Source organism: Tauraco erythrolophus, chromosome 14 (assembly GCF_009769465.1).
Source record: "Tauraco erythrolophus isolate bTauEry1 chromosome 14, bTauEry1.pri, whole genome shotgun sequence".
Taxonomy (NCBI): domain Eukaryota; kingdom Metazoa; phylum Chordata; class Aves; order Musophagiformes; family Musophagidae; genus Tauraco; species Tauraco erythrolophus.
The window spans coordinates 1662872-1690126 of NC_141478.1; the positions used below are offsets into that span (position 1 = coordinate 1662872).

General features: G+C 52.6%; 2 protein-coding genes across 2 annotated transcripts in view; one reads left to right on the forward strand and one right to left on the reverse strand.

Annotated features, from left to right (window-relative positions):
* Positions 1–27255, forward strand: part of ITGA11 (integrin subunit alpha 11) — a 45838-nt gene that overhangs the window by 11273 nt on the left and 7310 nt on the right. Inside the window, exons 3-20 of the mRNA XM_086620530.1 lie at positions 7890–7999; positions 10493–10584; positions 11211–11325; positions 12772–12899; positions 13563–13711; positions 14388–14532; positions 14868–15033; positions 16049–16119; positions 16922–17066; positions 18134–18282; positions 18525–18665; positions 19390–19593; positions 20051–20181; positions 21028–21194; positions 22924–23066; positions 24585–24695; positions 24918–25003; positions 26337–26544. Of these exons, the coding sequence (XP_086476656.1) occupies positions 7890–7999; positions 10493–10584; positions 11211–11325; positions 12772–12899; positions 13563–13711; positions 14388–14532; positions 14868–15033; positions 16049–16119; positions 16922–17066; positions 18134–18282; positions 18525–18665; positions 19390–19593; positions 20051–20181; positions 21028–21194; positions 22924–23066; positions 24585–24695; positions 24918–25003; positions 26337–26544 (2461 nt within the window). The remainder of the gene's footprint in view (positions 1–7889; positions 8000–10492; positions 10585–11210; positions 11326–12771; positions 12900–13562; positions 13712–14387; positions 14533–14867; positions 15034–16048; positions 16120–16921; positions 17067–18133; positions 18283–18524; positions 18666–19389; positions 19594–20050; positions 20182–21027; positions 21195–22923; positions 23067–24584; positions 24696–24917; positions 25004–26336; positions 26545–27255) is intronic.
* The window catches only part of FEM1B (fem-1 homolog B), a 55346-nt gene that overhangs the window by 10510 nt on the left and 17581 nt on the right, over positions 1–27255 (reverse strand). The gene's annotated exons all lie outside the window — the stretch shown is intronic.

The following is a 27255-nucleotide window of genomic DNA, read 5'->3' on the forward strand; positions in this document are numbered from 1 at the left end:
TAAACATTCATTAGCCTTCGGAAGCCGTAAAAACAATAAATACAGCATTCCCCAGCTGGCTGAGGCCGGGGCTCCGCTGATGCTGCTGAGGAGCGGGTCTAGAATTTGGGGTGCTGGATGCTCTAGAGGGGTCTCAAGGTGCTCTCTCCCTCCTGAGCTCGTGTCCCGTGCTGTCCCCACTCTGCTTTGCAGCAAAGGGGTGCCGTGAAGCCTGGGTGCAGGATTTGGCCCCCTTGAACCTCCCCTGCGCAGTTCCCCACTGCCCTCAGCAAGAGCTCATCCTTGCGAGCACCCCAGGGATAACCCCCCACTCCAAGGGTGCCTGGAGGGGGGCAGCCCCAAGCCCCCATCCTCACGGCTGCTCCAGGCACAGACATGACGTTTCCAGTCTGAGCTCAGCCAAAGGGAGAAGAGGGGGGGGGGGGGGGGGGGAAATCTGCTCGGTGGATTTAAAGCTATAATTGTGCTGATCTGGAAAAACAGTTAAAGGGTTTGCTATTTCCCTACTACTGCAAGAGGCTTTCTTGGCTGTAATTCTCCTGTGGTTTGGCCCGTACCCCAGTGCTGGGATTATTTTGGTGAAAGGGTACATAACTGCAAAGCATTCCTCCGGTGCGGGGATAACGGCGGCTCCCGGCTCTCCCTCCCATCGTGCCGGGGCTGCAGGCACGGACTGGGTGCAGGATGCTGTCACAGCCCACCCCATCTCCCAGTTTCAGGGCTGGTCCCTTTTTTTTTGGCACAGTATGACCTTTTTTTTTTTTCCCCTGAAAATCCCAGAGGTTTTGTTATGAACATCGCTGGGCTCTTCGGGGCTGCTCCGCAGGTCTGTCCGTGCCTGGCACCTTGGAGGACACGGGACAGCCAACGTTCCTAGGGCAGATCTTCCCAGTGGGGTTGTCACAGCCCCCGGGGTCAGTTTGCATTGGCTGTGAGGTTCATTTTTATTCATTTATTTTTTAGAAAGCGTGTGGTCTAATCGGAAAAATAGACGTGGTCTCACGTTTCTTGCTGCAAGATTTTTAGGAAGAGCTGGAGGAGGCCCATCAAGCACAAGCTTGAGCAGCCAGGCCCTTGGTGCCCAGAGGAAAATTGTCTCCTTGGTGTTTTTTGGGTTTTTTTTAAAGCATCCTCGTTGCACCATAGCGTTGGCATCCAGTACCACTCCTGTGATGAGAGCGGGGAGGCTGGAGGTGGATGGGCACCAAGTCCCTGTGCTACCACAACACACATGTGCCATGAAATATCTACAGCCTCTCTCGTGAAGACCTCTGTAGAGGAAGGGGGGGGTCTTGCTCCTTCCCAACCCATATTATTCACCCATAAAAAGGTCTTTGCAATCACATCGTTGTCATTTGGAGTTGGGGGCTTGGTGCTGTGGTCTCAGAGCATCGAAGGGCAGCTGGATGGAGCTGTGACTCAACGGTGCCTCCAACGTAGAGACGCATGGGTGGGGGAACCCCCCCAGACATCGTTAGCTGGTGATAACGGGTGGCTGGGGAAAGCAAGAAGCACCTGGCGAGAACCGGAGTGGCAGATCAGCGTTTGCTTTGGAAACCTCCAGAAGAAAGCCAGGGATCTCATGAACCCCGACGGACACGTGCGTCAACTCCAAACGCCACGGTGGAAACCCACAGCCCGGCCAAGAATCACCGCCGGGCCTGGCCTGTAAACACCTCCTTATTACGATATCCCGAAGTCAAAGGGAAAAAATTACACCAGGAGAAATAAGAAAGTATCATTACTGCTGACCACAATGTTCTGCGAGTTCCTCAGACGGGTTTTTGCACGCCCGTCATCTGCTATTTTAAGGAAAGCGCCGGGAATTTTGCTTACTGCCATGTCCGTGTGTTCGCCGCAGCGGCGCTCGGACCCACTTGTCTCTGGTCCTGTGTCCTGGTGGTGGGTCCCCTCAGGGCTGTTCCCGTGACATGGATGCTTGGCGTGGGGGGAGATGGCCCATTGGGTCCTGCCCGGCCACGGGAAGGGTTCGGAGCCACGCTGTGGGAACAGGCTGTGTAATTAGGAGCATCCATTCCCGGCTGGACCCGGCGTGCGGAACAGCTGGGTGAGTTACAGTCGTGTTTGTGTTTCGTTGTGCAATGAGAGGGTTTGTTATAAAGCAGAGAAAACGTTGATCAGCCTTTAAAAAAAACAACCACCAAGGATGTTTGTGTGCTTCAGTGACAGCTGGGCACCCTGGAGAGGACAGGGATGGGGATGAAGGTCATGTCCAGGAGTGGGTCTGGGTCTGATCCCAGTCACCTCCACTCCCTGTGCCGGGCTCCAGTGGGACTTGAACCTCAAAGCAAGGATGTGCTAGATCTTGGGAGAGAAATCCCCCAAAACTCACCAAATGTGGGGATGGAGTGCTGCAACCCCTCATTAGCGGGTTGTCTGTTAATTGGGGTGATATGGGGAGCACAGGGAGACCTGGGAGTGAGCAAGATGTTGTGGCTGCCCCATCCCTGGCAGTGTTCAAGGCCAGGTTGGATGAGGCTTTGAGCGACCTGGTGTAGTGGAAGGTGTCCCTGCCCATGGCAGGGGGGTTGGAACTGGATGGTCTTTGAGGTCCCTTCCAACCCAAACCATTCTGTGATTCTATAAGAGGTCCTAACACCTGCATCAGGGGGAATGCTTCCACCAAGGGACGATTTACCAGGTCTTGCAAAGGGCATAATGTTCCCTTGCAACCGCTGGGAAATAACGAGCCCAAATGGCTCATTGGTAACGAGTCAGACCAAAGCCAGGTGCTGGAGAAGAGTCCCTCCGGAGCTGTGTGAAGGACGTGGGCCCGGAAGCAGTGCTAGGGCTGGAGACAATCAGGAACAGGTCGGGATAAGATGATGTTCCACGCAGGAGAGAAGGATGTGGATGAAACAGTGGTGGCCGGGGGGAGCATCCGCTCCCGGGTGGCAGCACCCGGGGACATCGTCCCTTGCCGAAGGTGATGGAAACCTGATGCAGACAGTGCAGATACTTCCCCTCTGTAATCATCCTCCTCTTACTCCTCCTCCTCTGTCGGATATCCCGGCCTTGGCTCCTGGGCTGGGTGAAACTTCTCGTTGCTGCCTGGTGGGAAAGCAAAGGTTTGGATCACTCCTGGCTCTGCGCATCATCCTTCAGAACCTCTCTCTGACCATACCCAGCTGACATTATTTAACACACTGTTGACCCAGTGCACATCGAGATGGCTTCTTGGTGCTCCAGACCCAGCACCCCTTCCCGCTGCCAGCCTGCGCTCCTCTCCCAGATGCCTCAAGCTCCCTCCCATGGGACTTCTCCGTGAAGAGACCCAAAAAATCAGTTTGTCACCTTCTGATATCTCTGCTGCCCCTCCCCGGGCTTTGGGCAGTGCCAAGGGGTGGATCTGGGTTTAATAACGCAACCGCCATCAACTCGAACTCTCTCTACGAGCCCGTGTTGGAGGTCGCCCGGTGCTTGGTCATCACTCTTTGTCCCAGGCGTGTTTTTGTGGTGGCCCTTGGTCACCGACACAAGGGTTTTGACTGCTCGTGGTGAGCAGAACTCACCAGGACAGCGATCTGCCCGTCACTGCCCATCGCCATGCGATGGAGTCATCGCCATCCGCAGAGCCGCCCTGCCTTGCCTGGGCTCTTCAGTGGAGTCATCTCCTATTTAAAGATGAAAAAACGACCAGAGATTGATGAAACAATTTGCTGGAATCTGCACACGAAGCTGCTGTTGGACCAAGGACTCGTTTTCTCGTCCCACATCCTCTCGTGCCTCTGTCTCTTTGACTCCTCCACCGTTTCTGCCTCTCCCTGGGCTCCCACGAGATATTTTTTTTTCCGCCGTTGCCAACGTGGAGAAAAACATTTTGACGTCCGTTCCTCTGTCACGCTCCCTTCGAGGAGCCCCGATCCCATTTCAAGTTTTCCACAGCTGAACTCTCCCTTTCCTGAACCTCCTGAATCACTTCTTCATCCAGTTCCATCTTGAATAAATTAACTGCAAGTGAATTTGCCTCGCAGCAGATTAAGTGTCCCATTGATTGAAAAATCCTGTGAAAAGCGTAGTTGCCTCTCCGTTCCTCCCTAATCCCCGCATTCCAGGATCACCAGCTAGACATACCTTCCTTTCCTCATTTCTTTCCATTTAATCAAAATATCTTAAGGCTCAAAATGAGCTTTGCAACGTCTCCGCAAGGCACCCAGGGAGCTCGCTGTGCCGGGGTTGGGTGTTATTCCTTTAAAATATCAGGAATTTGCTGGATGCAGAAAGGTTGAGGGGTCTTTGGAGGACCCTTGGGTCGGGGTGTGGGATTATGAGGCGTATGGGGTGAGGGGCTGAGCTACCTCCAGGCAAAGATGCTGGTTAATAGAGCCTGGGCAGGAGAAAATGCTGGTAAAACCCAGGAGAAGTAGGCAGAAATTAAAATTGCTCCATCCCTGGAGACGTTCAAGGCCAGGTTGGATGAGGCCCTGAGCAACCTGATCTAGTTGGAGATATCCCTGTTCCTTGCAGGGGGGTTGGACTAGATGACCTTTGAAGGTCCCTTCCAGCCCTAACCATTCTATGATTCTAAAAACGTGGGCAGTAGAGAAAAATAAATTATGATAAATAGGGACTAAAGAAAGGAAGCAGAAGCAGATGGAGGACTGTTGGTGGATGCTGGTGGTCCTTCAGCTCCAGGAACCTGGACGTACATCCCAACTGCTGGGAATTTTTAAGCTCTGGACTCTGCAAGATGTTTCCCAGGGAAATGCCGGCTCCTCCAATGCTCAGTGCCTTCGAATCGGGGACGGATGTTGTTCTGGGAGATGTGCTCCAGCCAAACGTCGTTTACTGGGCTCAGCACTGAGATAACCAGCAGGAATTAATGTCTGTGACACAGGGAATTGCACCAGACCGTGTTTTGACTAAGGGAAAAAAAACACCAAATAATTCAACGAGGCAGTTGTGGCTCTAATTGTTTCAGACACCGCAGCCCGGCAGCGTTTCGGGTTTTATGTCGCGCTGCTCATGTGCACAAGTAACGGAATCATTGAAAACAGTGCCAAAAATGGCAAATTGGGCTTGACATGTCACTTTGGTTGAGGTGAGGCTTTGCAGAATTTGGGTTTCCACTCCCCGGACTGCACAGATGGAGCAGAGGCTCCGCTGGTATTTCCACTAAACAGCTCAATTTTCCTTTTTTGTTGGTTTGTTGCTTTGTTGTTTTTTTTTTTTCCCTGGGATGAAAGTTAAAAATACGTCCTCAGACATGTTGCTCTGAGCAGTCTGCGCTTTTCGCATTTTTTAATTTTTTTTTTTTTGCTTTTGTTTTCCCCATAAGGAGCGCATGAAAAGGCAGCCGAGGGCGGGCTTGTTTGCTTCTTTTCTTTTCAAGCTTCATTTCTTAGCCAAGCCATGACGCAAGGACCTGCAGCTTCCCCCTTTGCAGAGGGCTTTACTGGGTTAGCATCAGGCCGTGGACTGGTGGGGAGTGGGAATTACAACCCTCCAGGGAGATTTGGGGTGACCCAAGGGTGCGTGGGGACGGGGAGAGCTGGGACGGAGCAGGGGATGGCTCCGCGTTGCGGCAGGATGCTCCAGTTGGATCTGGGTGATGTGGGTGTTTTGGGTGATTTGGGATGGGATTTCTTTTTCTTTTTTTTTTTTTATTTTAATAGAAAAAATAATATTTAGAGCACAAGCTCACAAACCGTAAAGTAAAGGAAGAGGTTTGTAAGCAACGTGCGAGCTGGTGAGTAGAGCAGCGTCTCCGACAGCCAAGTTTGGGCAACGCTTCCAGCATCCCTGTGACCGGCACCTTTCAAACAGCTGGAAAAACCTTTTTCCCCAATCTGCCAAGTTTCCGTGAGAATTTGACGGCTTCACCTAATTAATCATTTAAATTGAACCGAAAAGGGAAAACAATGCCATTGTCTTCGGGAGACAAAAATTCCTGTTTCAGGAGCCTCCCAACCCCTTTGCATTCATGGCAGGGTCTGCAAATAGTTGGGCTTTCTTTGAGCTCCCAGCCCTGATGTAGGGCTGGTGAACTGGGGGAACGGGTGGTTCACCCTCATCATCGTCTCGCATTGGAAAGAGATGATTTGACTTAATAACCGCTGGTGTTTGGGAATATTTATTAATGGGTAGTGTGATAATATGTGAATATTAATTAATGGGAGAGTCTCAGGTGGGATTTTCCTGCTGTGGGGAGATCAAGGTGAAGGGGGGTTGAACTGCTCTGAGAAGTTCATATTAAATCCTGTTTATGTTAAATTCTTCTATTGGAATGAAGAATTGAAAAATGAGAACGTCATCTTCTGGAGTGCCTCAACCTTTATTTTTTTTTTTTGTCTTCAAGGTCTTTTTTTCTCCCCCTCCCACACCTTTTCACTATATTTCACGTCTTCCACCTCCCCCCCCATCTCTGACCATGAGCAAACGGGCATTGACCATGTGCCAGAGGCGGAGGGACACGAGCAAACGCCTTGTACAGGTCAGGGAGAAGGTACCAGATTTCCCTGAGCTTCTGGATGCTATTGAGGACAGCTCCAGATGGTTATTATTTTCCCCTAATTAATCTCCTCGTTAGCAACGAAGCTGTAAGACAGGAAGTATTTCCATGAGAATCCTTAAACGCTGCTTAGATTTTTGGAAGTTTTAATTTGGTGAGCAATTCTGCTTTACAGCGATGGAATAAAAGAATGAGTGTTTTGGTGTCTTTGTAGAAGCAGAGGGGTTTTTTTTTAAAAAAAAAAGACCGTTTTTGGTCTAACAGGGAACATCTGTGCCGGGGACGGTCGCTTTGGCAGCTGCTGGGTAGGGCGGTGCGGAACAAAAGAGGTTCTGTTTATCTGGTGATCCGGACTGGGACGGTTGTATCCACCGATAGGATTTGGAAAACAAAAAATCAACGGTGCAGCTTTATTTCAGGCTAACACATTGGGAGCAGAAGATGCCAATAACCCGTGGTTCAGAGTATTTTTGAACCAGCCTGGAAGGAATGGCCAAATTCCTCAAGTCCTGCTCTCTTCCTCCTTTGGTTTGTACTATTCTGGTCAAGTCCACACGAAAAAGTTGAGAAAAACGCTCGCAATGTCCCAGATACATCCCGACTGCACCCTTGGTGGGTGTTCGAGTTTTTATCAGCTCCTCTGATTTTAAAGAACAGATAGATGCCCAACATCCTCGCCCACCGCTGAGCTGGGGATCCCAATGTGCTGCTCCGGGCTGCTCGTAAGTTCACAGCCCTAATTGGAGAAAAACTCCTGGAATTTGCTCTTTGAGTTTTTTAATGGGGAAAATTCCCCACAGATCCTGGTGCGATTTGCCATCACTGCTATACCAGCTCCTTGTCATTCCTTCAGGTATCGCTAGGTAGGATTTTTCCTACACATCCATGTCCTGAAAGCAATCCTGGCATGAAAAAGTTCCTACCAAAGCAGTGGTGAGAAGGGATCCCCCCTCTGTTTCCCCCTCCCTGGCACCAGCCGTGCCCACCACAGGACCTCAGATGGATGCTGAAGGTTCCGGTGCTGGTGCTGGCGGTGAGCCAAGGTGGTGATAGGGGGTTCCCTGCTCCTCCCCATGCCCTCTGATGGTTTTGCAGACCTCGCTCGCCGCCAGGCATCCGTTTGCCCCCGGTGCATCTGATGGGCTTTGCTTCCAAGCAGCCATGAGTCATCATCTCCGGCTTATTGCTGCCTGCTGTCGTGGGGAGGGGAAGGTGGAGTAGTGCTTTTGCTGCTCGCACCGAGTCAGGTCGGGGAATGATGGTGTCCATCCAGCAAGAGACCTGTTCCTGCCACCACCTGACCCAATTACCAGGGACTCGGGATGGGAATCATGTTATTCCCCTCCGGCGGTGGCCATGGCTTTGCTCCACGCCTGCCCTCCAGCCTCTGGGCACTGACAGACCCTTCTTTCCACAGGCTGGTGGTGGGAGCTCCCTACGAAACCAACGGCCAGCAGAAGACAGGAGATGTCTACAAGTGCCCGGTGACCAGCGACACCCACAGCAACTGCACCAAACTCAACCTAGGTACCGCGGGGCAGCGGGGAGGTGGGCGCCGTTAGCACCGTGCTTTTTGTCACTGCTATGTTCCCTAAAGGTGCACCCAGTGGCATCGGCCAGATTGTCCCCAAACGCACGAGGACTGCGTGTTTTGGGAGGGTTTTTAGATAAGGAATTATGTCCGGTGATCATGTCGCTCCTGGTGCTGAGCTTTAAACAATGTTAGGGTAAAATCAAGCAAATTGTTGGAGCGAGTCCAGAGGAGGCCATGGAGATGATGCAAGGGCTGGAGCACCTCTGCTCTGGAGACAGGCTGGGAGAGTTGGGACTGTTCAGCCTGGAGAAGAGAAGGCTCCAGAGAGACCTTCCAGCACCTTCCAGTACCTGAAGGGGCTACAGGAAAGCTGGAGAGGGGCTTTGGACAAGGGCACGTAGTGACAGGACACGGGGCAATGGCTTTAAACTGAAAGAGGGCAGATTTCGATGGGATCTAAGGAAGAAATTCTTCCCTCTGAGGGTGGTGAAGCACTGGCACAGGCTGCCCAGAGAAGCTGTGGCTGCCCCATCCCTGGCAGTGTTCAAGGCCAGGTTGGATGAGGCTTTGAGCAGCCTGGTGTAGTGGAGGGTGTCCCTGCCCATGGCAGGGGGATTGGAACCGGATTGAAGGTCCCTTCCAACCCAAACCATTCTATGATTCTATGATAAATCGGGATAAAGTAAAAAAGTTTGTATTTAATATACCTTAAACTGATTTATTGAATGATCAGGATAAAATTACCAGCAGATAATGGTTCCACTAGCAAACCCCTGACTGCACACAGCAGTGTCTGTGTTCTCGGGGGATGCTCGGATGCTGTGCCCAGCACAGCCAGTTCCCTGGGCACAGGCAAGTTTTGGCCCCAGCCCCCCATGGCTTTATCATTCGGGGAATTATCACCCAGCCCCATCCCTCCCCGGGGCCCTGTCACTGTGGCACAGGAGAAGAGATGCCAAGGGTGCTCCGGTGCCCCAGACATCTCAGTCCCATCTCCCAGGCTGGAGAGAGCGAGGTCTTTCTTGGGGTTTCTCGGGCTGGTCTGGCACTGATCGTGCCAACAGCACAATATCGCGATGTCGGGAGGTGCCCTCCCTGGGTCGTGGTGGTGCGAGGATCTCAAGAGGGAACGTGGGAGCCAAGGACTTTCTCATGGTCCTGAGGAGCATCGCTGGGGTTTGGGGGTAAAGTCTGGGATTTTCTAATGCTGGAGCAGCTGTTCTCACTTTATTTTTCATCATTATGAATCTGAACTATCCTGGGTTTCTACCAGAGCTGATAAGAGAGGAGGAACTTTGGGTCATCTGCAATATTTGATTGATTGGCTCCAAATCTTTTGGGTTTTTTTAAAGCATTGTTTTCTTTTTTGTTTGCTCTGAGAACATCAAGATTCTCCAAGGAAATCAGACTCCTGTGTGCGTAAATTTGAATCTTGCTAAAAAGCAATATTTTTCCCATTGGAAACGAGTTTCAAATGACCAGATCAGTTCCGCAGGCACATCCTATTTAATTTTTTTTCCCAATTAACTTGTCTAGTTAGCACAATCCACTGAGGCCCTTTGAGTAAAACCAGCCATGGAGCTGCCCTGGGGCATTGCTGAGCAGGGATGACTGACGTGTGGAGAACCACGAGCTGGCATGGGCTGGGTGCTCTGCCCCTTCCCACCCCACGCCGAGTGGGTGCTGGGTGCAGGAGCTGGCGGGGACCATCCTGCTGCCCACCGCAGAGGTGTAGCATACCTGGGTACCGGAGCAGGACAGTGGGATGGCACCGTCTGCTCCCTTGAACTCTGGGTTGTGGATCTCATTTCCTGAGCCTCCTCTGAGTTTAAACCTCCAAAGGTCGCAGGCAACTAAACCAACCCCCAATTTTACCATTAATTGCCCTGTTTCCTCCTCCTCTGTTTGCTTCTTGGGCAGAACAGCAAAGGAGGAGCCGTGGGCCACGGTGAGCCGCGTTGCCCGAGTCCCTGAAGCGGAGGAATGACTGATTTGGGCAGCGTTTGTGTCACAGCGAGATGATATTGGCATTAACAGAAAGACAGGGCTGCCCTGGGGGATGTGCCCAGTTTCTGGGCTGTGACATGGGAAACGAAAACAATGCACAAAGATAAATCAGCCACTAAACGCCTGCTGGCCCGGCAATAAAAGATGAGATGCTAGAGCTGCTCAAAGGGGTTTCTTCCTAAAGATTTACTACGTTAAGAGACGTCGTCCCTGACTCACAGCTTCCTTCCCTAGAAGACTTTTCTCTTTCTTGGCTGTGACATCTAAGAAAAAAAAAAACAATTCTTATCTGAACAACTACTCCCAAAAAAAAGCAAAAGCACAAAGTCTGCGGTGTAAGTGGGCAGAGACAGCTCTGCTCCGGTGCTCTGCAGGGTTCCCTCGTGCTCCAGAGATACCGGGGAGCACCACGGGGCCATGGGCTGGGTGCCTGGCATCCCTGGCCAGCAGCTGCCCCTAACCACCTCCTCTCTCCGAAGGACGGGTAACGCTCTCCAACGTCTCCGAGCGGAAGGACAACATGCGCCTCGGCCTCAGCCTGGCCACCAACCCCAAGGACAACAGCTTTCTGGTGAGGAATGGGGGCTTTGGCACAGCCCGGCCCCCCTGCGTGGGCAGGGTGCTGCAAGGGTGCATGTACATCAGTGTGCAAAGGCGTGCAAAACTAGATGCGTGCACATCGGTGTGCAAAGGCGTGAAAAAACAGGTGCATGCACATCAGTGTGCAAAGGCGTGCAAAACTAGATGCATGCACATCAGTGTGCAAAGGCACGCAAATCCAGATGTATGCACATCTGTGCAAAGGCATGCAAAACCAGGTGCTTGCACATCAGTGTGCAAAGGCGTGAAAAAACAGGTGCATGCACATCAGTGTGCAAAGGCGTGCAAATCCAGATGCATGCACATCAGTGTGCAAAGGCATGCAAAACTAGATGCATGCACATCAGTGTGCAAAGGCATGCAAATCCAGATGTATGCACATCTGTGCAAAGGCATGCAAATCCAGATGCATGCACACAAAGGCATGCAAACATACACCTCTCAGTGTATTTATAGCTATGCTGCATGCACCGTGGGGCTCAGAAACCTCACCTTCCATGGGGAAAAAGATGCCAAAGGAGAGGACAGCCTTGCCAAGCAGCAACCAAAAAAAATGACAATTTTAAACCCATCCTGACGCTCTGGTTTTCCCCCCAGGCCTGCAGCCCGCTCTGGTCCCACGAGTGCGGGAGCTCCTACTACACCACGGGCATGTGCTCCCGCGTCAACTCCAACTTCAGGTTCTCCAAGACGGTGGCTCCAGCTCTGCAGAGTACGAGAAATAATCTGCCTGGTGGCTCTAACCCCACCTTTGAAGTCAGAGGGAATTTCTGCTCTCTGATCGCTTCAGTCCCGTTGAGAAAAAGAAAGCGATGTCAGTGTTTAAGAGAGCAGAGGAAATGGTTGCAGGGAAGTGGTTCAAAGGGGGTTACGGACACAGACATCTGGTAAACATTTTCCTTTTGACTGGCACGCGGGGAAGACAAAAAAATACCTTATTCTTCCGAAACCAGAAATAAAAGCGTCCAGAATATTTTATCAGCACAGCTAGGAAGGCAAAATAGGGAAAGAATTCAGACCTTGTCCGCACGGAACAAAGAGCTCATTGACTAAAAGCTAAATATTTTGGCCCAAATTGGTAAATTTGGATACATGATTTTATTTTGAGGTATTAAATAAGCTTCCTGGTGTTTCTGTAGGTGGTAAGAAATTGCAGAAGCCCGTCCTGCACCATCAGGGCTCCCAGAAGCTCCTTGCCCCAGCCAGGCATGGGGCGCGATGCCCCAGCTCCATCACCCCTTTGGTGTCGGTTAATTCTCACGGTGTGGAGCAGAGCAGCCTTCCAGTAGCTAAAGGGACTACAGGAAAGATGGAGAGGGGCTTTGGACAAGGGTGTGGAGTGACAGGACAAGAGGCAGTGGCTTTAAACTGAAAGAGGGGAGATTTAGATCAGAAATATGGAATAAATTCTTCCCTCTGAGGGTGGTGAGGCACTGGCACAGGTTGCCCAGAGAAGCTGTGGCTGCCCCATCCCTGGCAGTGTTCCAGGACAGGTTGGATGGGGCTTTGAGCAACCTGGTGTAGTGGAAGGTGTCCCTGCCCATGGCAGGGGGGTTGGAACTGGATGGTCTTGGAGGTCCCTTCCAACCCAAACCCTTCCATGGTTCTATGGCGCTGAGCAATTTTCACCGCTGAGAACCCGCCGACTGCCTAAATCCTTCTCGGCTCCTCCTGCTGGATTTTGCTGGGGTCCCCACTGGGGTTTTTGGCTGCCTCGTCGCTGAGGATTTAACGGGAAGGGGAGGAAATGCCCAACCTGCGTTACAGGGCGAGTCCAGGCAGGGCTGAGCGGTGACTCAGGGGTAAAGCATTGCTCATTGCTCCGCGGGGGGAGCGGGGGCCGGATCCTTCCCTGCAGCGGGGCCACTCTTTGAAGTGTGCAACTGTATTAGACCGGATAAAGGTCCAGACCTGAATCAGAAAAGATACAGCTGAGTGTTATTCTTAGAAAGTTATCCGGTCTTTTCTCGGCAGAGAGGATGCTTGTGGCTTCTCTCTACCTTGTTGAAGCCCAGAAGTCTTTATGAATGATTGAAATAAGATTTTTTTCCGAACAAATCATAAGAGCAAGTACCTGACCGTGAGGAACGAAGCCATAAATCGCCCCTTTGGGAGCGTTGCCAAGGTCTTTCACTAACATGCTGCGTATTTTTCACAGGATGCCAGACGTACATGGACATAATCATAGTTCTGGATGGATCAAACAGCATCTATCCCTGGGTCGAAGTTCAGCACTTCCTGATAAACATCTTGAAAAAATTTTATATTGGCCCCGGCCAGATCCAAGTAAGCCCCGGCACAACTTGTGCATCCCCCTGGTGTCGTGCAGAGTCTCCCGGCCACGCTCACGGGCTCGTTTTCGATGGCCTTTTTCTGCCAGTCCAATGAAATTTGGCACTGTGCCTTCCCAAAATAAACTATCAAATTTTAAAGCTGAGCCCGTGGAAATAATGCTGATATGAATGTCCCTAAACGAGCTTTGGCGAGAGCAGCATCCCGCGCCCCGGCCGGGCACGGGGAGGATGAAATCATAGAGAAATACAGAAGTATTGCCCTGGGCAGAGGCAGCTTGTTGCAGCTGTGAAGTGCCCTCCGTCCTCCTCCGATTAGTGACTGAGCTGATTCAGACAGGGATTTGTGCAAGGATAAACTCAACAATTTGCACAAATAACCCCCCATTCGCTCCTAGCGAGTGATGCTGTGGGTCCGCCCCGGGGCACGGCACGTCTGCGTCACCCCAAACCTCTACAGCAGGGCAGGGGCAGCAGATGGTGGGCGAGAGCTGGCAGAGAACAGCGATAAAATTCCGTGATATTAATGGTCCCACAGCAGGAAAACTGAGGACAGAGTGGGGCAGAGCGATTGATTTTTAACAGTGGCTGTTATTTCGCAGGCTCTCGCAACGCGGCGGGGTTTTGGCGTCCTTTGTGATGTTTTTTTAATCCCTAGGTCGGGGTTGTTCAGTACGGAGAAGATGTCGTCCATGAGTTTCATTTAAATGACTACAGGTCTGTAAAAGATGTGGTAGCAGCTGCCAGTCACATAGAGCAAAGAGGAGGTACAGAAACCAGGACTGCCTATGGGATAGAGTTTGCTCGGTAAAAATCTCTCACATTCCTGTTTATTCCCATGACAAATTTAAAAATCACCATTTATTTTTATTTCCCTCTCTTCCCCTTCACTTTTCCTTGCTTCTTAGAAAGCAGGGCGTACTGCCAGGCTCTAAAAACGCTATTGTAAAAAGTCTCAGTCCTTAATTGGTGCTTTCCAAAAAATGTTCTGCAAAATTGCTCCATCCTCGGTGGCAGCCGGACCAGAAGGAGGGTGCAGATGCAGACTTTGAAAATGTGTCCTCTTCCTGAAAGCACCCAGAGCTGAGCTTTCTGTCCCCAAATGCTACCTGCCCCAGCAGCCGTAGCTCAGCCCCGGTTGGGTACCCGGGAGCTCAGTACAGCTCCAACCCCCAGCTCCATCTCCCGTTATCCGAGACAAGTGCCGGCTCCGCAGCCCAACCAGTATTCCCACTAGCAGATTCAGGGCGTTTTGCTGGATTATAGGCTCCTCTCTTGCAAGAAGCCACCTCCATCGGTGCAAAAAAAATCCCTTTTTAAAGTCCTGAAACGTTTCCTGCACCCGATTGCACCTCCCCAGGGGCCAGCAGCCCACCGGCCGCCACTGGGCGATGTACGATGCGGGCGATGGGGCGCGGTGGTTTGGGTGAGCTGCCACCCACCTGGCGAGGCTGAGCAGCCCAGGGCATCTCTTCAATTGCAGCTCGGAAGCGTTTCAGAAAGGTGGCCGCAAAGGGGCAAAGAGAGTAATGATTGTCATCACAGATGGAGAGTCGCACGACAGCCCAGACCTGGAGAAGGTGATTGAGGACAGCGAGAAGGACAACGTCACCAGATACGCCGTGGCGGTGAGTTGGGGCGGGGGGGGATGGGATGTTTTCAGCCCATTTTGTCCCTGCTTTTGTGGGAGGCAGTGGGATGCTCAGCTCTGGATTCAGCTGCCAGAGCAGGCGCTGTGGCTGGGGACGGGCAGGACCCTGCGTTGCGCCGGGCACTGGAATTGCATTATCAGTGCCCAGTCTGGGCTGCCTGGAGGAATCCCAGCAAATTCCCACTCCCCAGGGTGTCAGATGCCAAGGCTTTCAGGCTCCTTCTAGATAGACACCCCTCCCTCAGGTGCTTTGGGACAACTCTATCCATGGTGTGAAAACCCCTGAATCTTGCATTCCTATTTCCAACCCAGGTACTGGGTTATTATAACCGAAGAGGAATCAATCCCGAAGCCTTTTTGAACGAGATAAAATTTATAGCGAGCGACCCGGATGACAAGCATTTCTTCAACGTCACGGACGAAGCAGCGCTCAAAGACATCGTGGACGCGCTGGGGGAGAGGATATTCAGTTTGGAAGGTGAGTGATGCTCCTCCCTGACACATCCCGGCAGCGGGTTGCTTCGGATGTGCTGTCGGTCCGCTGAATTTGAACGGATCACACCATGGGTTTCCCTGACATCTGTTTGATACAGAACCAAAAATCCTACTTTGAGTATCTTCATATATAAAGAAATGTCTTTGAGTGGTTTGCATCCCTCAAGTGTGAGGAGCACAGGTCCCTTCTCCTCCAAAGGTCACCCCTCGCTCTGGCCACTGGTATTTTCAGAGCTGTGGTGGCTCCATCGTTTATAGCAAACCCTGGAAATCTGGTGTGGGGCTCGTTTGGGTGTCAGCATCTTCCTCATCCATCAAAATCCATTCAAACCCAACAGGGTTATGAACAGGTAAAAGCCACACACCGACTGCCAGGGGCTCCTTGGCGCGGCAGACGTTGTGGGGTTATGGGAATAATGGGGCGTTTTATGGTTTATTGGCTGAAATTAAACATCAGGAAATATTCTTGTTCTAAATGACAGCGCTTCTGTCCGCCGTTTGATGAGTTTGTCGGTCTCCAAAACTAAATTTATCTAAATTTCATAGGAACAGCACATCCTGGGAGATGGAAACAGAAGATGGAGGGCTTTCACTGACAAATATTTCAGGGTTTGGGGGAATTTTGGTCAAACCAGCTCACAAACTCCCCACCAGTTTGCCAGTTGCCTTGATCCAGCGGTCCAACCCTTCTCTGGGGAAGAAAGCTTCCTTGGGTGGGAAGCTTCACTCACTTGCACTTACAAAACAAAATCATCTAAATCCACCTTTTTGTGTGAGCTCAAAGCCAGGAAATGAGACGACGGCACCTGTTAGCGGCACGAGTTTGTGTGATTGTGCTGATTTAGGGAGAAACGAGCACAATTATGGCAACTGAGGTCCTTTGTGCTCCAGGCGGGGTGGAGGTGGACACTCATCCCACCCCGACCCACTGATGCTCAGCCCCTCCAGGAAAGCAAAGCTCTCCATAAAATACAAATTCCCTTTTTTTTTTTTTAAAGGGACCAACAAGAATGAGATCTCCTTTGGCCTGGAAATGTCCCAGACTGGATTTTCATCGCATGTCGTGGAAGTAAGAGACTAAATGTGGGGTTTTTTGGTTCCTGCCTGTGCGCCCAGGGACCTTTTAAAGGTGCTTTTTTCCACCATTGGCAGCTGCAGGTGGGGAGATGGGTATTTTGGGCACGTCCTTAATCATGAAGCCAAATTGCTGACGTGAACGTAAGGAAGAAAATATTGTTGCTGCTGGTTTATCCCATGGGGAAGGGAGCTGCTGGGAGACCAGTGCCTTCCTTTGGACCAGCCTGCACCAGCTGCTCCCGCTGCCACCACCTCTTGGAAGGGATGTGCAGTGGGGGAAGGCACGTGTTGGTGGTGGGATGCAGGGGATGGTCAGTCCCCTTCCACCCCCAGGCTCTGCAGGCCAGCAGGTCTGAGAGAAAAGCCAGCAGGATTTTCTGCTCCAGCTTTTCCTGGGAGGAAAAGAAAAGGTATGGATGGGGTGGAAATGTCATTGAAAAATCTCCATCTTTCCAAGTGTGCTTTGGAGAATGGTTTGACTGATTTTTATTTATTTTTAATTCTTATTATTGGTTCTTTTTTTCTTTTCCGTTTTGTGAGATTTCTCCCCTTTTCTGCAAACTGTGCCATTTCTCAGAGGGACCATTTGCTCTTATATCTCCTCTGCACTCTGCAGCCTCCAAAAAGTACATAGTCTGAGATCTGGGCTTTGAGGGACCCCCAAAAAGTGTTCTCACACAAAACCAGCCCGGCGGGTCCATCTCACGAATCAGCTTTGCCCATACGGGCACCGAGGGGGAGAATTGCCTCCGCTTGGCAAGAAGTACCCTCAAAGCACTCCTGCTCTCCCACAGGACGGGATCTTACTGGGGGCAGTGGGTGCCTACGACTGGAACGGAGCCGTCCTGAAGGAAACCAGCAGCGGGAAGGTCATCCCCCTGCGGGAATCCTATCTCCAGGAGTTCCCGGAGGAGCTGAAAAATCACGGAGCGTATTTAGGTAAGGAAGCCGAATGAGGCTCTGCTGCCAGAGCTGAGTTCATGATTTAACAGTTAATAATAGGAAACACAACATATTTCACAAATGACTAATGGCAGCCAGAGCTCCCAGCGCAGGCAGCACCGTGCCCGGCTGTTGGCGAGCTCCCGTCGATGCGAGTCCTGTTGCCCCTTGCTCAGAGATGTACGTGAGCATCCTGGGAAGAAGCTGGTGTCAACCAGAGGATGCAGCACAGAAGTGTTTTAAATGCAGAAGTAGCTCAGAGCACCAGCCAGCCCGGGTCATCTACAGCACTTACTGGAAAAGCGCTGATGAAATTGCACGCCCAGGGAGGAAATACCTGCTGGGTTAATCCATTCCATGTGCGGCCGTCGAAGCCCCGGAGTAAAAATATCAGCCTGGTTTGCTAAATGAAACCTCTCTCCGGAGCTGTGCGTGCCAGGCTGAGCAGTCCCGTGGCGGTGAGAAGGGTGGGACGCTGCGGGGTCGCCCGCCGGTGTGCTGGGGCTTTTCCCTCCGCTGGGGACATGAACAGCCCCTGGACATGGGGGTCATAGAATCATGGAATGGTTTGGGTTGGAAGGGACCTTCAAGACCATCCAGTTCCAACCCCCCTGCCATGGGCAGGGACACCTTCCACTACACCAGGTTGCCCAAAGCCTCATCCAACCTGGCCTTGAACACTTCCAGGGATGGGGTTTGGTTAACCGTACGTGAGCTGTGAAGTAAATCATGTATCCAGCTGGGAATTGGATTCACCTTCCACAAAAGCAGGATTTTGCAGGAGGTTTGCCAGCTGCATTTGGCAGCCCCCAAACGCTTGGCGCAGCTGCCATGCTTAGGGTGTGGGTAGGACCTGAGCGGGCAGCTCAAAGCCCAGGGTCAGGGCCTTAGGGTTTATTTGAATGACTTCTTTTTTTGAAGATATCTGAGTTTCCAGCTTCCCGATCCATGGGGCGGCCAGGGTTGTGTTGGCAGCTGATGGAGAGCAGAGCAGCGGGCAGGGAGCTGCTCAACCAGGCTCACCCCTCTCCCTGGTGAGGCTCACCCCGTCCCCCCGCTTCCAGGTTACACCGTCTCCTCCGTCATATCCACCCAGCACGAGCGGATTTACGTCGCGGGAGCCCCCAGGTTCAACCACACGGGGAAAGTCATCATTTTCAGCATGCACAACAACCGAAACCTCACCATCCACCAGGCGCTGAAGGGAGAGCAGGTAACACCGGGGCACGTCCCGCCGAGGATGCTGCACCCATTTTTCCCCCTGCCACCCACCCTCCTCCATGAATCCTCCCCCTTCGTTTTGCAAATGTTGTTGCTGCACCCGCAGCTCCAAACCACGGGGCCATAGCAGGGATGGGGTTTGGAACGTCCCTGCGGTGCCCTCCGGGGAGGGTGGCAGTGCCCCTGCACGCCGGGACCGTCACTCCCGTCCATCCCTTCCTCCGTCTCCTCCAGATTGGCTCCTACTACGGCAGCGAGATCAACTCCCTTGACGTCAACGGCGACGGCGTCACCGACGTTTTGCTGGTGGGAGCACCCATGTACTTCAGCGAGGGCAGGGAGAGGGGGAAGGTCTATGTCTACACCCGGCGGGAGGTACGTTGTGGCCGCTGCAAGGCTGGAGGAGGATTTGCCTGTTTTCCTCGTTTATAAACAGTCCTGGGGGGTTCCTTCACTGCTGCCAGCCAGGCGAGCTTCCCAGCTCTGCCGAGGCGACGCACGGGCTGCAAGGTGGGGTCTTTGCAACATGGGTGTCTCCCCGGAGAAACAATCCCCATCCAAAACCGTTCCCTCCCAGGGCACCTTCCTGCCCGGGGTGTTGGGATGCGGTGAGATTGGTCCCTCCACCATCGCTTCGGGGCACAGATGGGATGTGTGGCATCCCCATCCCCTTCCCTGGCATCCGGCAGCACTCTGGGGCAGGACCAGCTTTCCTGCTGCCCTCAAATCTGGGGGAAAATGCAGGTTTTGAGCCAAATCCATCCGGGGCAGTGAAGAGATCATGCTCTGTATCCAAGGCTGCAGAGCCCACCCGGAGCAGTGAGAGCCCCCATACCTAAAGCCCAGCTTTCTTTATGCAATCACTTACGTAGGTTGCTATAGGAAGGCAGAGCAGGCTGGCGTGGGGCTCATCCATCCCCAAGGATGCATTGAACAGAAAGTCCTGCAGCCCCAGGAGGGCTCCTGCCTCATTCCTTGGAGAAATTACGTGCACATCACTGCATCTTGTTTGCTTGCCTCTGAGCATTTTCTGCTGCTGATGGTTTTGGGGTTGTTTTTCTTTTTCTTTTGTGCCTTCTCTCTTTGGCTGGCCCGGCAGAACCGCTTCGTTTCCAGCGGGGCCCTCGTCGATCTGCAGAGCTACCAGAACTCCCGCTTCGGCTCCTGCATCGCCGCCGTGCCCGACCTCAACCAGGACTCCTACAACGACCTTGTGGTCGGTGCACCTTTGGAGGACGAACACCAAGGAGCGATATACATCTTCCTCGGCTTCCAAGAGACCGTCCTGAAGAAGTACAAGCAGGTATGGCTCCCAGGTGCTTCGGTTATCCTCGTCCTTCATCAGAAAAAATGACATTTGTGCTCGTTTTAAGGATTGACGGAGCACAATAAATTGTGTCGTAAATTATTATTGCTGGATCCTTTCCCCTGTGAGGGGTCCAAGACAAAGCAACGTAGGGTATGGAAAACATGCTTGAAAATATGGGCAACGCTTAGCTCTCGGCGCAATGGATTGCTATAGATAAAATATTTCTCACTCTCATGAGAAATAATAAATATGCAGAGTAAATTCAGCAGAAATCTCTGGACGGTGTCTCCAAAGAGAAGCTGCTCTCATTCCCTGGAAAATTGTGCTTGATGCAATCACTTGGAAAGGGGCATCTTCAGCAGCGTGGCGGAGGTCGCCGTGGCAGACCCTTCCTCGCAGGCAGTGATGCTCCTGCTGGAAACCAGCCTGGATTCTCCCCTTTGCTTTCCAGCGGATAGCAGCTGCCGACCTCGCGCCGGGCCTGATGTATTTTGGATGCAGCATCCACGGACAGCTGGACCTGAACGAAGATGGGCTTGTAGACTTGGCCGTCGGCTCTCTGGGGAACGCCGTGCTGCTGTGGTTAGCTGTATCTCGTTTGGCGCTCTCCTCTGCCCAAAGCTCATTGCAAGATTTCATAGATTTCATAGATTTCATAGATTTCATAGATTTCATAGATTTCTAGGTTGGAAAAGACCTTAGAGATCATCCAGTCCAACCGTCCCTAATCCCCATTAAACCATATCCTTAAGTAGTTCATCCATCCTATTCTTAAACACATCCAGGGATGGGGACTCAACCACCTCCCTGGGCAGCCTATTCCAGTGGTTGAGAAAACTGATCTCCCAACAATCTGACCCATCTTTCCAAAATAACGACCCCCTGTCTGGTAGGGCCATGGGATTTCAATGCCTTTGGGCCCTAAAAGGACGTCAAAGTTGGGTTTGCATTGGATTTCATCATTGGTTTCCCAAGAGTTTCAAACCAGCTAATTCATTTGTGGTGATTTGCCCAGGCTCCCTCCGGTCTTGTTTAATAAAAACAATTTAATATTTCCAAATATTGATTAGTGTTTGAAAAGTCCCTTGGAGCTGTTAGGATGGAGGGTAGCTGTGCCCAGCGGAGATGGACCACCCTGGGGTCTGCCTTGGGAAGTGCTATGGGCACACAGGGGGCCAAATCCTGCTCTCGGTGCTGAACTACATCACTGGCATAAGCAGGAGGCAAATATGTGCAAGGGATGTTATTCTTCGGATCCTGCGTGGATGAGCTTTGAGTAGATCAGCATGCTGTGGGGGCCTTTGGGCTTCTTCAGCATCTTCTTGATGGTGAGAAAATGGGTAGAAAAGGGTCAAATCTCAAGGTATGGGACGCTTTTGAAGGCATCCTATTCCCCAGCACATCTCCTGACCCTTGCTCGCCCCACAGGTCCCGCAGCGTGGTCCAGATCAACGCCAGCATCCGTTTCGAGCCCTCCAAAATCAACATCTTCACCAAGGACTGCAAGCGGAACGGGAAGGATGCCACCTGCATGTCAGCCTTCGTCTGCTTCACCGCCGTCTTCCTCTCGACTCACTTCCAGACGGCCAGCGTGGGTAAGCGGCACGGCTGCTCGCGTGACAAAAACCCCGATTCATGAGTCGTTCGAGTCTCCAGCCCCAAGGGAACACCCAGCTTCTGCCAGGGGAAACCAGCCAGGAGCCTGGCATGTCTGGAGGAGTGAGCGTTGCCATCTGCCACATCCCTTTTTGCCCACAAATATGTCCCTACCCCGGCTGATGCAGCAGGGAGGGCGACTCTGCCGTCAAGCAGTGCCAAGAAACACCCTGAGGATACAACCTCACTGTGTCTAACCTCTTCTCCCACCCACACCCCGAGGCCAAGCTCTCCCACACCTTGTCTTGCCATGGTAGGTGTGACGAGGACGTCCCCACCACCCTGCCAGCCAACGGGACAGGAGAGGACGTGCCAGGTCCGTGTCCCGCAGAGCTTGTCCATCCTCCCCGCTGCAGCGGCAGGACACATCTGCAGACCATATGTGCATGTTTCCCTAATAATCCTGAGAATCTCTGTGAAGTTATTGGCCAACTCTGCTTTTAAACCCTTCCATGTTGCTGTGACCCCGAGTCTCCCCGGCCCGTGACTCAGCCGGAGCAGGGACAAGCGATAGCGGCTCAGCCCCCAGCAGCAAACGCCGAAGGAAAAATCATGTCCTGAGCGAAGCCAAAGGAAAAACTCCCATCCTCCAGAGCAGGAATTTTGATTTGTGCTGTCAAACCCAGCGTTTTCCTCCTAACCACTGTCGTTGCAGAGCTTGTGGAACAAAAATCTCAGCGGGGTTTCCTTTATTTACACTTCTTTTTACGCAGAAGAGCCGCGCCGCGGACGGTGCGTGCTGGGGGCTGACGGCTGCTCTTTGCTCATATGTTGGTGTAGCGGGTGTAAATCCCTCTTCCTGCTCGGCACTGGGTTGGGGACCTTCAGTTTCTTTTTGACAGCACTGCAGGAAGCGAATGCTCTCCAGTAAAGCATGTGGGAGAGGATGGTGCTCCGGGGTGCAATACCTCCTGAGCTGGTAGAGGCCAGCATGTGAATAGTTATATAATAGCTTTATATATATAGAATCACAGAATGGTTAGGGCTGGAAGGGACCTTCAAAGGTCATCTAGTCCAACCCCCCCTGCAAGGAACAGGGATATCTCCAACTAGATCAGGTTGCTCAGGGCCTTGTCCAACCGGGCCTTGAACGTCTCCAGGGATGGAGCATCCACCACCTCTCTGGGCAACCTGTGCCAGTGTTCTACAACTCTCATGGTAAAAAATTTTTTCCTAATATCCAACCTGAATCTACCTCCCTCTATTTTAAAACCATTACCCCTTGTCCTATCACAACAGGTCCTCCTGAACAGCCTCTCCCCATCTTTCCTGTAGGCCCCCTTGAGGTACTGGAAGACCGCTATAAGGTCACCCTGGAGCCTCCTCTTCTCCAGGATGAACAGCCCCAACTCTTTCAGCCTGTCCTCATATATATATAAAATCTTAAATCTATAGAAGTTTATATATAATAATCTGCACAGATTTTGCTCAATGCCTTGTAATAGTTCATTTTTAAAGTTCCTGCTTTGACTCGGATGCTTTGCCCCAAAGAAATGGCTGGTAGAAAGAGGCAACCATAACTATAACCTGATTTTCCCCATTTTCCCTTGACGTGCTCCCAGCCACGCTCCTCCCAGCCGGGCGACAGCGGTTTGGGTGTACAACAGCCCCACGTTTTGACCCGGTGCTGCTGTACCGTGAGCGTAACCGGCACCGCTCTCCTTCCAGCGCTGTGGTACAACGCCACCATCGACGAGCGCAGGTACACGCCGCGGGCTCACCTGGACGAGAGCGGAGAGCGGCACACGCAGAAGGGGCTGGAGCTCCTGGCCGGGCAGGAGCACTGCGACAGGCTCCACTTCCACGTCTTGGTGAGTGTGGAGAAGGACGGGGCCGGGGTCTCATCCTCTTCCAGCCCCATCGTAGAATCATCTGGTTGGAAGAGACCCTCAAGATCATCGAGTCCAACCATTCACCCTGCACTGTCAGGGTCCCTAAACCATGTTCCTCAACACCGAATCCACCAATGTTTTTAAACACCTCCAGGGATGGGGACTCCACCACCTCCCTGGGAAGCCTGTTCCAATACTTCATAACCCTCTCTGGAAAGAAATTTTTCCTGATATCCAACCTAAATTTCCCCTGGTGCAACTTGAGGCCATTCCCTCTCGTCCTGCCATTCCTAACATGGGAGAAGAGACCGACCCCCATCTCCCTACAACTTCCTTTCAGTTAATTGTATAGAGCAATAAGGTCCCCCTGAGCCTCCTGTCCTCCAGACTAAACAGTCTCAGCTCCCTCAGCCGCTCCTCATAGGACAAGTTCTCTAAACCCTTCACTAGTTTCATTGCTCTTCTCTGAACCTGCTCCTCTTCCTCCCTGGAGAGCCAGCGCCCGAGCAAAGATGCTCTGCACCTTGTGCGAAACAGCGACACGCTGGGACGTGGTCAGAGGAGGCTCAATGGCTTCGTGGAGCTGGAAATGAGCCTCATCCCCCATCCTGGATTTCTTCGTGCTGGATTTGATGTGGTCAGGGATGGAGCTGCTGGCACGCGGCAGCTGCTGGGTCCCCAAGCGCTGACTTCATCGCTTGCGCCGCGCTCCTTTCCACGAGCTGCTAGCCGTGCCCTCGGGGAGGGCGTGCACTCCTGGCACCCTGGTCAGCCTGGTCCTCCTGCTCCAAAATCCATGAAAACTCATTTTATCCCGTCAGGAACCAAATGCCTCCGTGCCAGTCCCTGGTGCTCTCACCCTCTGCACCCCTCTGACCATCCGGGTCCCCCTCCACGTGTGCAGGAGCCAGCGAAACCCTCTGGGTTGCTCGCAGGGAACAGCTGATGCACAAACCTGGCCAAAATCAAACATTCCTGGGGAATGATGACAATATTGCGGAGGCCAGGGAGGGCCGAGCTGCCAGACTGGCCCAGCCCCAAGCCCTGGCCTGAACCGCCAGGCACTTCTGGGAATTTCGAGTCTGGAGCTCGAGACGGAGCTTGTGATTTAGCCTGAGAAGCATCTCGCTTCAGAGCATCTCACTGCGCCCCGCAATGCGTGGGAAGAGCTTATAGAGCTTCAGGAAAGGTGCAGCTTCGTTATCAGTCGGATGAGCCCCAGGTAAGGGATGTAGAACAGCTCTGTCGCCCCCCCAAGAGCCTGGCTCGGGGACAGACCCCCCGCCCGGAGCTCCCATCTTTTGGAGCCAGCATCGCCAGGGTGAAGCATTTCCTACACCATCAGGCAGGCACGTTGTGCAGCACCGCTGAGCTTGGGTTGTCCCTGTCCCTTGGTTAGGGTCAGCTGGAGAGGCAGGGTGATTACACACCAAGTATACTGGGTTGCAAAGCTTTTATTGCATCAAATAATCACACAATGCTTCCTGCCCGTCGCAGGACACAGCTGACTATGTGAAGCCGGTGATGTTCTCCATTGACTATGAGCTGGAGCACCCTGAGAATGGCCCCATGCTGGACGATGGCTGGCCCACCTCGCTCAAGGTCTCGGTAGGTAGCAGCACCGACCTCCCAGGGTGCCTTTTATGAGGCACTTGGTCAGCAGATTTATCGCTGAACGTAACATCTTCTCTATCTTGGGGCTGTAATCTAATCCCTGGTCCTTCCCCTGATAGCCATGTGTTCGCATTCGCTGCAGCCTGAGGTCACCACCCATGCCCCTTCTCCTTGGAGCACAACCTGGGGCTCAAACTCTTGTCATCCCCCTCTCAGGTCCCTTTCTGGAACGGGTGCAATGAGGATGAGCACTGCGTCCCTGACCTGGTCCTGGATGCCAGGAGCGATGTGCCCAGTGCCACGTGAGTAGGTCGCTCAGAGCATCCTCCCAACCAGTATCAGCAACTAGGGGGTACTTCAAAACCCAGCCCCAACCCATGCTCCAGAGATTTTGGTATCACAGCTGGTCCTCCATCCAACACCACCACGAGGTTCATCCAACGAGGTGCTCCTCGGCCCCTCCGCTCGCAGTGGGTCTCTGAGCCTCTGCCTGCTCCCTGCCTGGAACGAATTAGTGTTTTTTCAGGGAATCCACAAAACAACTAATATTTGATGCCATGGTGATGAGCCCCAGGGAGACAAATCAGTAAATAACAGGGGGGGAATAAATGCAGGGCTGGCATTGCCCACGTGGCGATTACAGGCTTGGCTCGCACAGCAGAAATAATTATATGCTACATCTCATGGCTTGAGGAGCTTTTAAAGGTCTTCCAGGAGCACAGGAGCCGGAACCTCCACTGATGGCCGTGGGTTCTGGACCAAGCCCATGGCCAGCGCTGCTACCTGGGAATTACTTGTATCCCATAATTCAGCATTTATTGCTCTGTGTCTCCTGTAGAGCTCCTGATCCTGAGGCTGACCCAGGAATGAACTAGGAGGGGGTCTGGGGTCCCTGGAACCCCTGGCTGGTCTGAGATGCGGAAGGTTGAAGTGAGCTGTAGGAAGGGGATTATGTATGGATCCTAGCAGCTGGAGTCCTACAAACAACCATGGGCAGATGCTGGGGCCTACCAGGCTGCCAGACCTCGAATTCGGTTCCTCCTGAAGCCTGTGGATTTTCCCGACGGCATCAGTGGGAACTGGATCGTGCCCTAGAAGAGTAACTGATACAGAGGTGATTTCTGCTGAGAAAACCACTTTTGGGATGACTTCTTGGAATAGAGCTATTCTATTGGGGCTGTTCAGCCTGGAGAAGAGAAGGCTCCGGGGTGATCTTATAGCAGCCTTCCAGTACCTGAAAGGGGCCTACAGGAAAGCTGGAGAGGGACTTTTTACAAGGGTGTGTAGTGACAGGACAAGGGACAATGGATTTAAACTGAAAGAGGGGAGATTTAGGTTAGATATAAGAAAGAAATTTTTCACTCTGAGGGTGGTGAGGCACTGGCACAGGTTGCCCAGAGAAGCTGTGGCTGCCCCATCCCTGGCAGTGTTCAAGGTCAGGCTGGATGAGGCTTTGGGCAACCTGGTGTAGTGGAGGGTGTCCCTGCCCATGGCAGGGGGGTTGGAACTGGATGATCTTTAAGGTCCCTTCCAACCCTAACCATTCTATGATTCTATGATCCATAAAAACCCCGGGGTTAGGTCTTGGCATGGTGTCCACGCAAGGTTGCCCGCACCGCTGCCCTCCTCTTGCAGGGAATACTGCCGGCGGGCTCTGCGGAGGCCACCGCCCAACTGCTCAGCCTTCAGCCTCTCCTTCGACACCTCCGTCTTCGTCATCGAGAGCGGCAGGAGGAGGGTGGCCGTGGAGGCGGCGCTGGAGAACCGAGGCGAGAACGCCTACAGCACCGTCCTCAACATCTCCTTCTCCAGAAACCTCCAGTTCGCCAGCTTGATCCCCAAGGTGAGGCTGCTGGGGGAGATCCAGGGCTTTCCGGAGGCGCTTCTAATCCCGGCCGGATGGGAAAGCTGTGGCCTAAACCAGAGCCCAAAAATGTCTCCATCCCTCATAAATCAGACACGTTTATGGTCTTCGTTTCTAAACCCTTACAGCCCTTTCAGCTCTTTATTTTGGAAATACAAAAACCGTTCGAATTTTAAGAGCCCGAAATAAGGTGGAACGCGGATGAAATTATTCCCCTTCTTTATTTTTCTACTCCAATAGTTTAAAAATACTTACTGCACGCGGCCAAGTTCCTGTCAGGGGGGAATTTTTCCAGCTGAGATAGGACTCCTGGAAGCATGGGCTGATAACGGATCGCGGCCGCTGCGCAGCGTCGAGCCGGGCGATGCCGCTTCTTGCCGGCTGTCCCCTGGATGGGCCCGTCGTGCCCGTCCACTCCCACCCCCCCCCCCCCCAATATTTCACCTCCACCCCTCGCTCAGTCTCGGTGCGACGCGTCCCTTTTCCCAGCGAGGTTTGGGGAATACGCTGATGCTGCTCAGCCCCCCCAGTGACTTCAGACCCGCCTGCAGATCCCGCGTCCTGCGTTTCTTTTCCTACGAGCCATGCCAAGGGAAAACTGTGGGGCACATTGCCCACAAAATAAGAAAAATGCATTTTCTGAGAGATTACTCCAAATTAAGTGAGGGGAAGAACCCAACGGCGCACGGT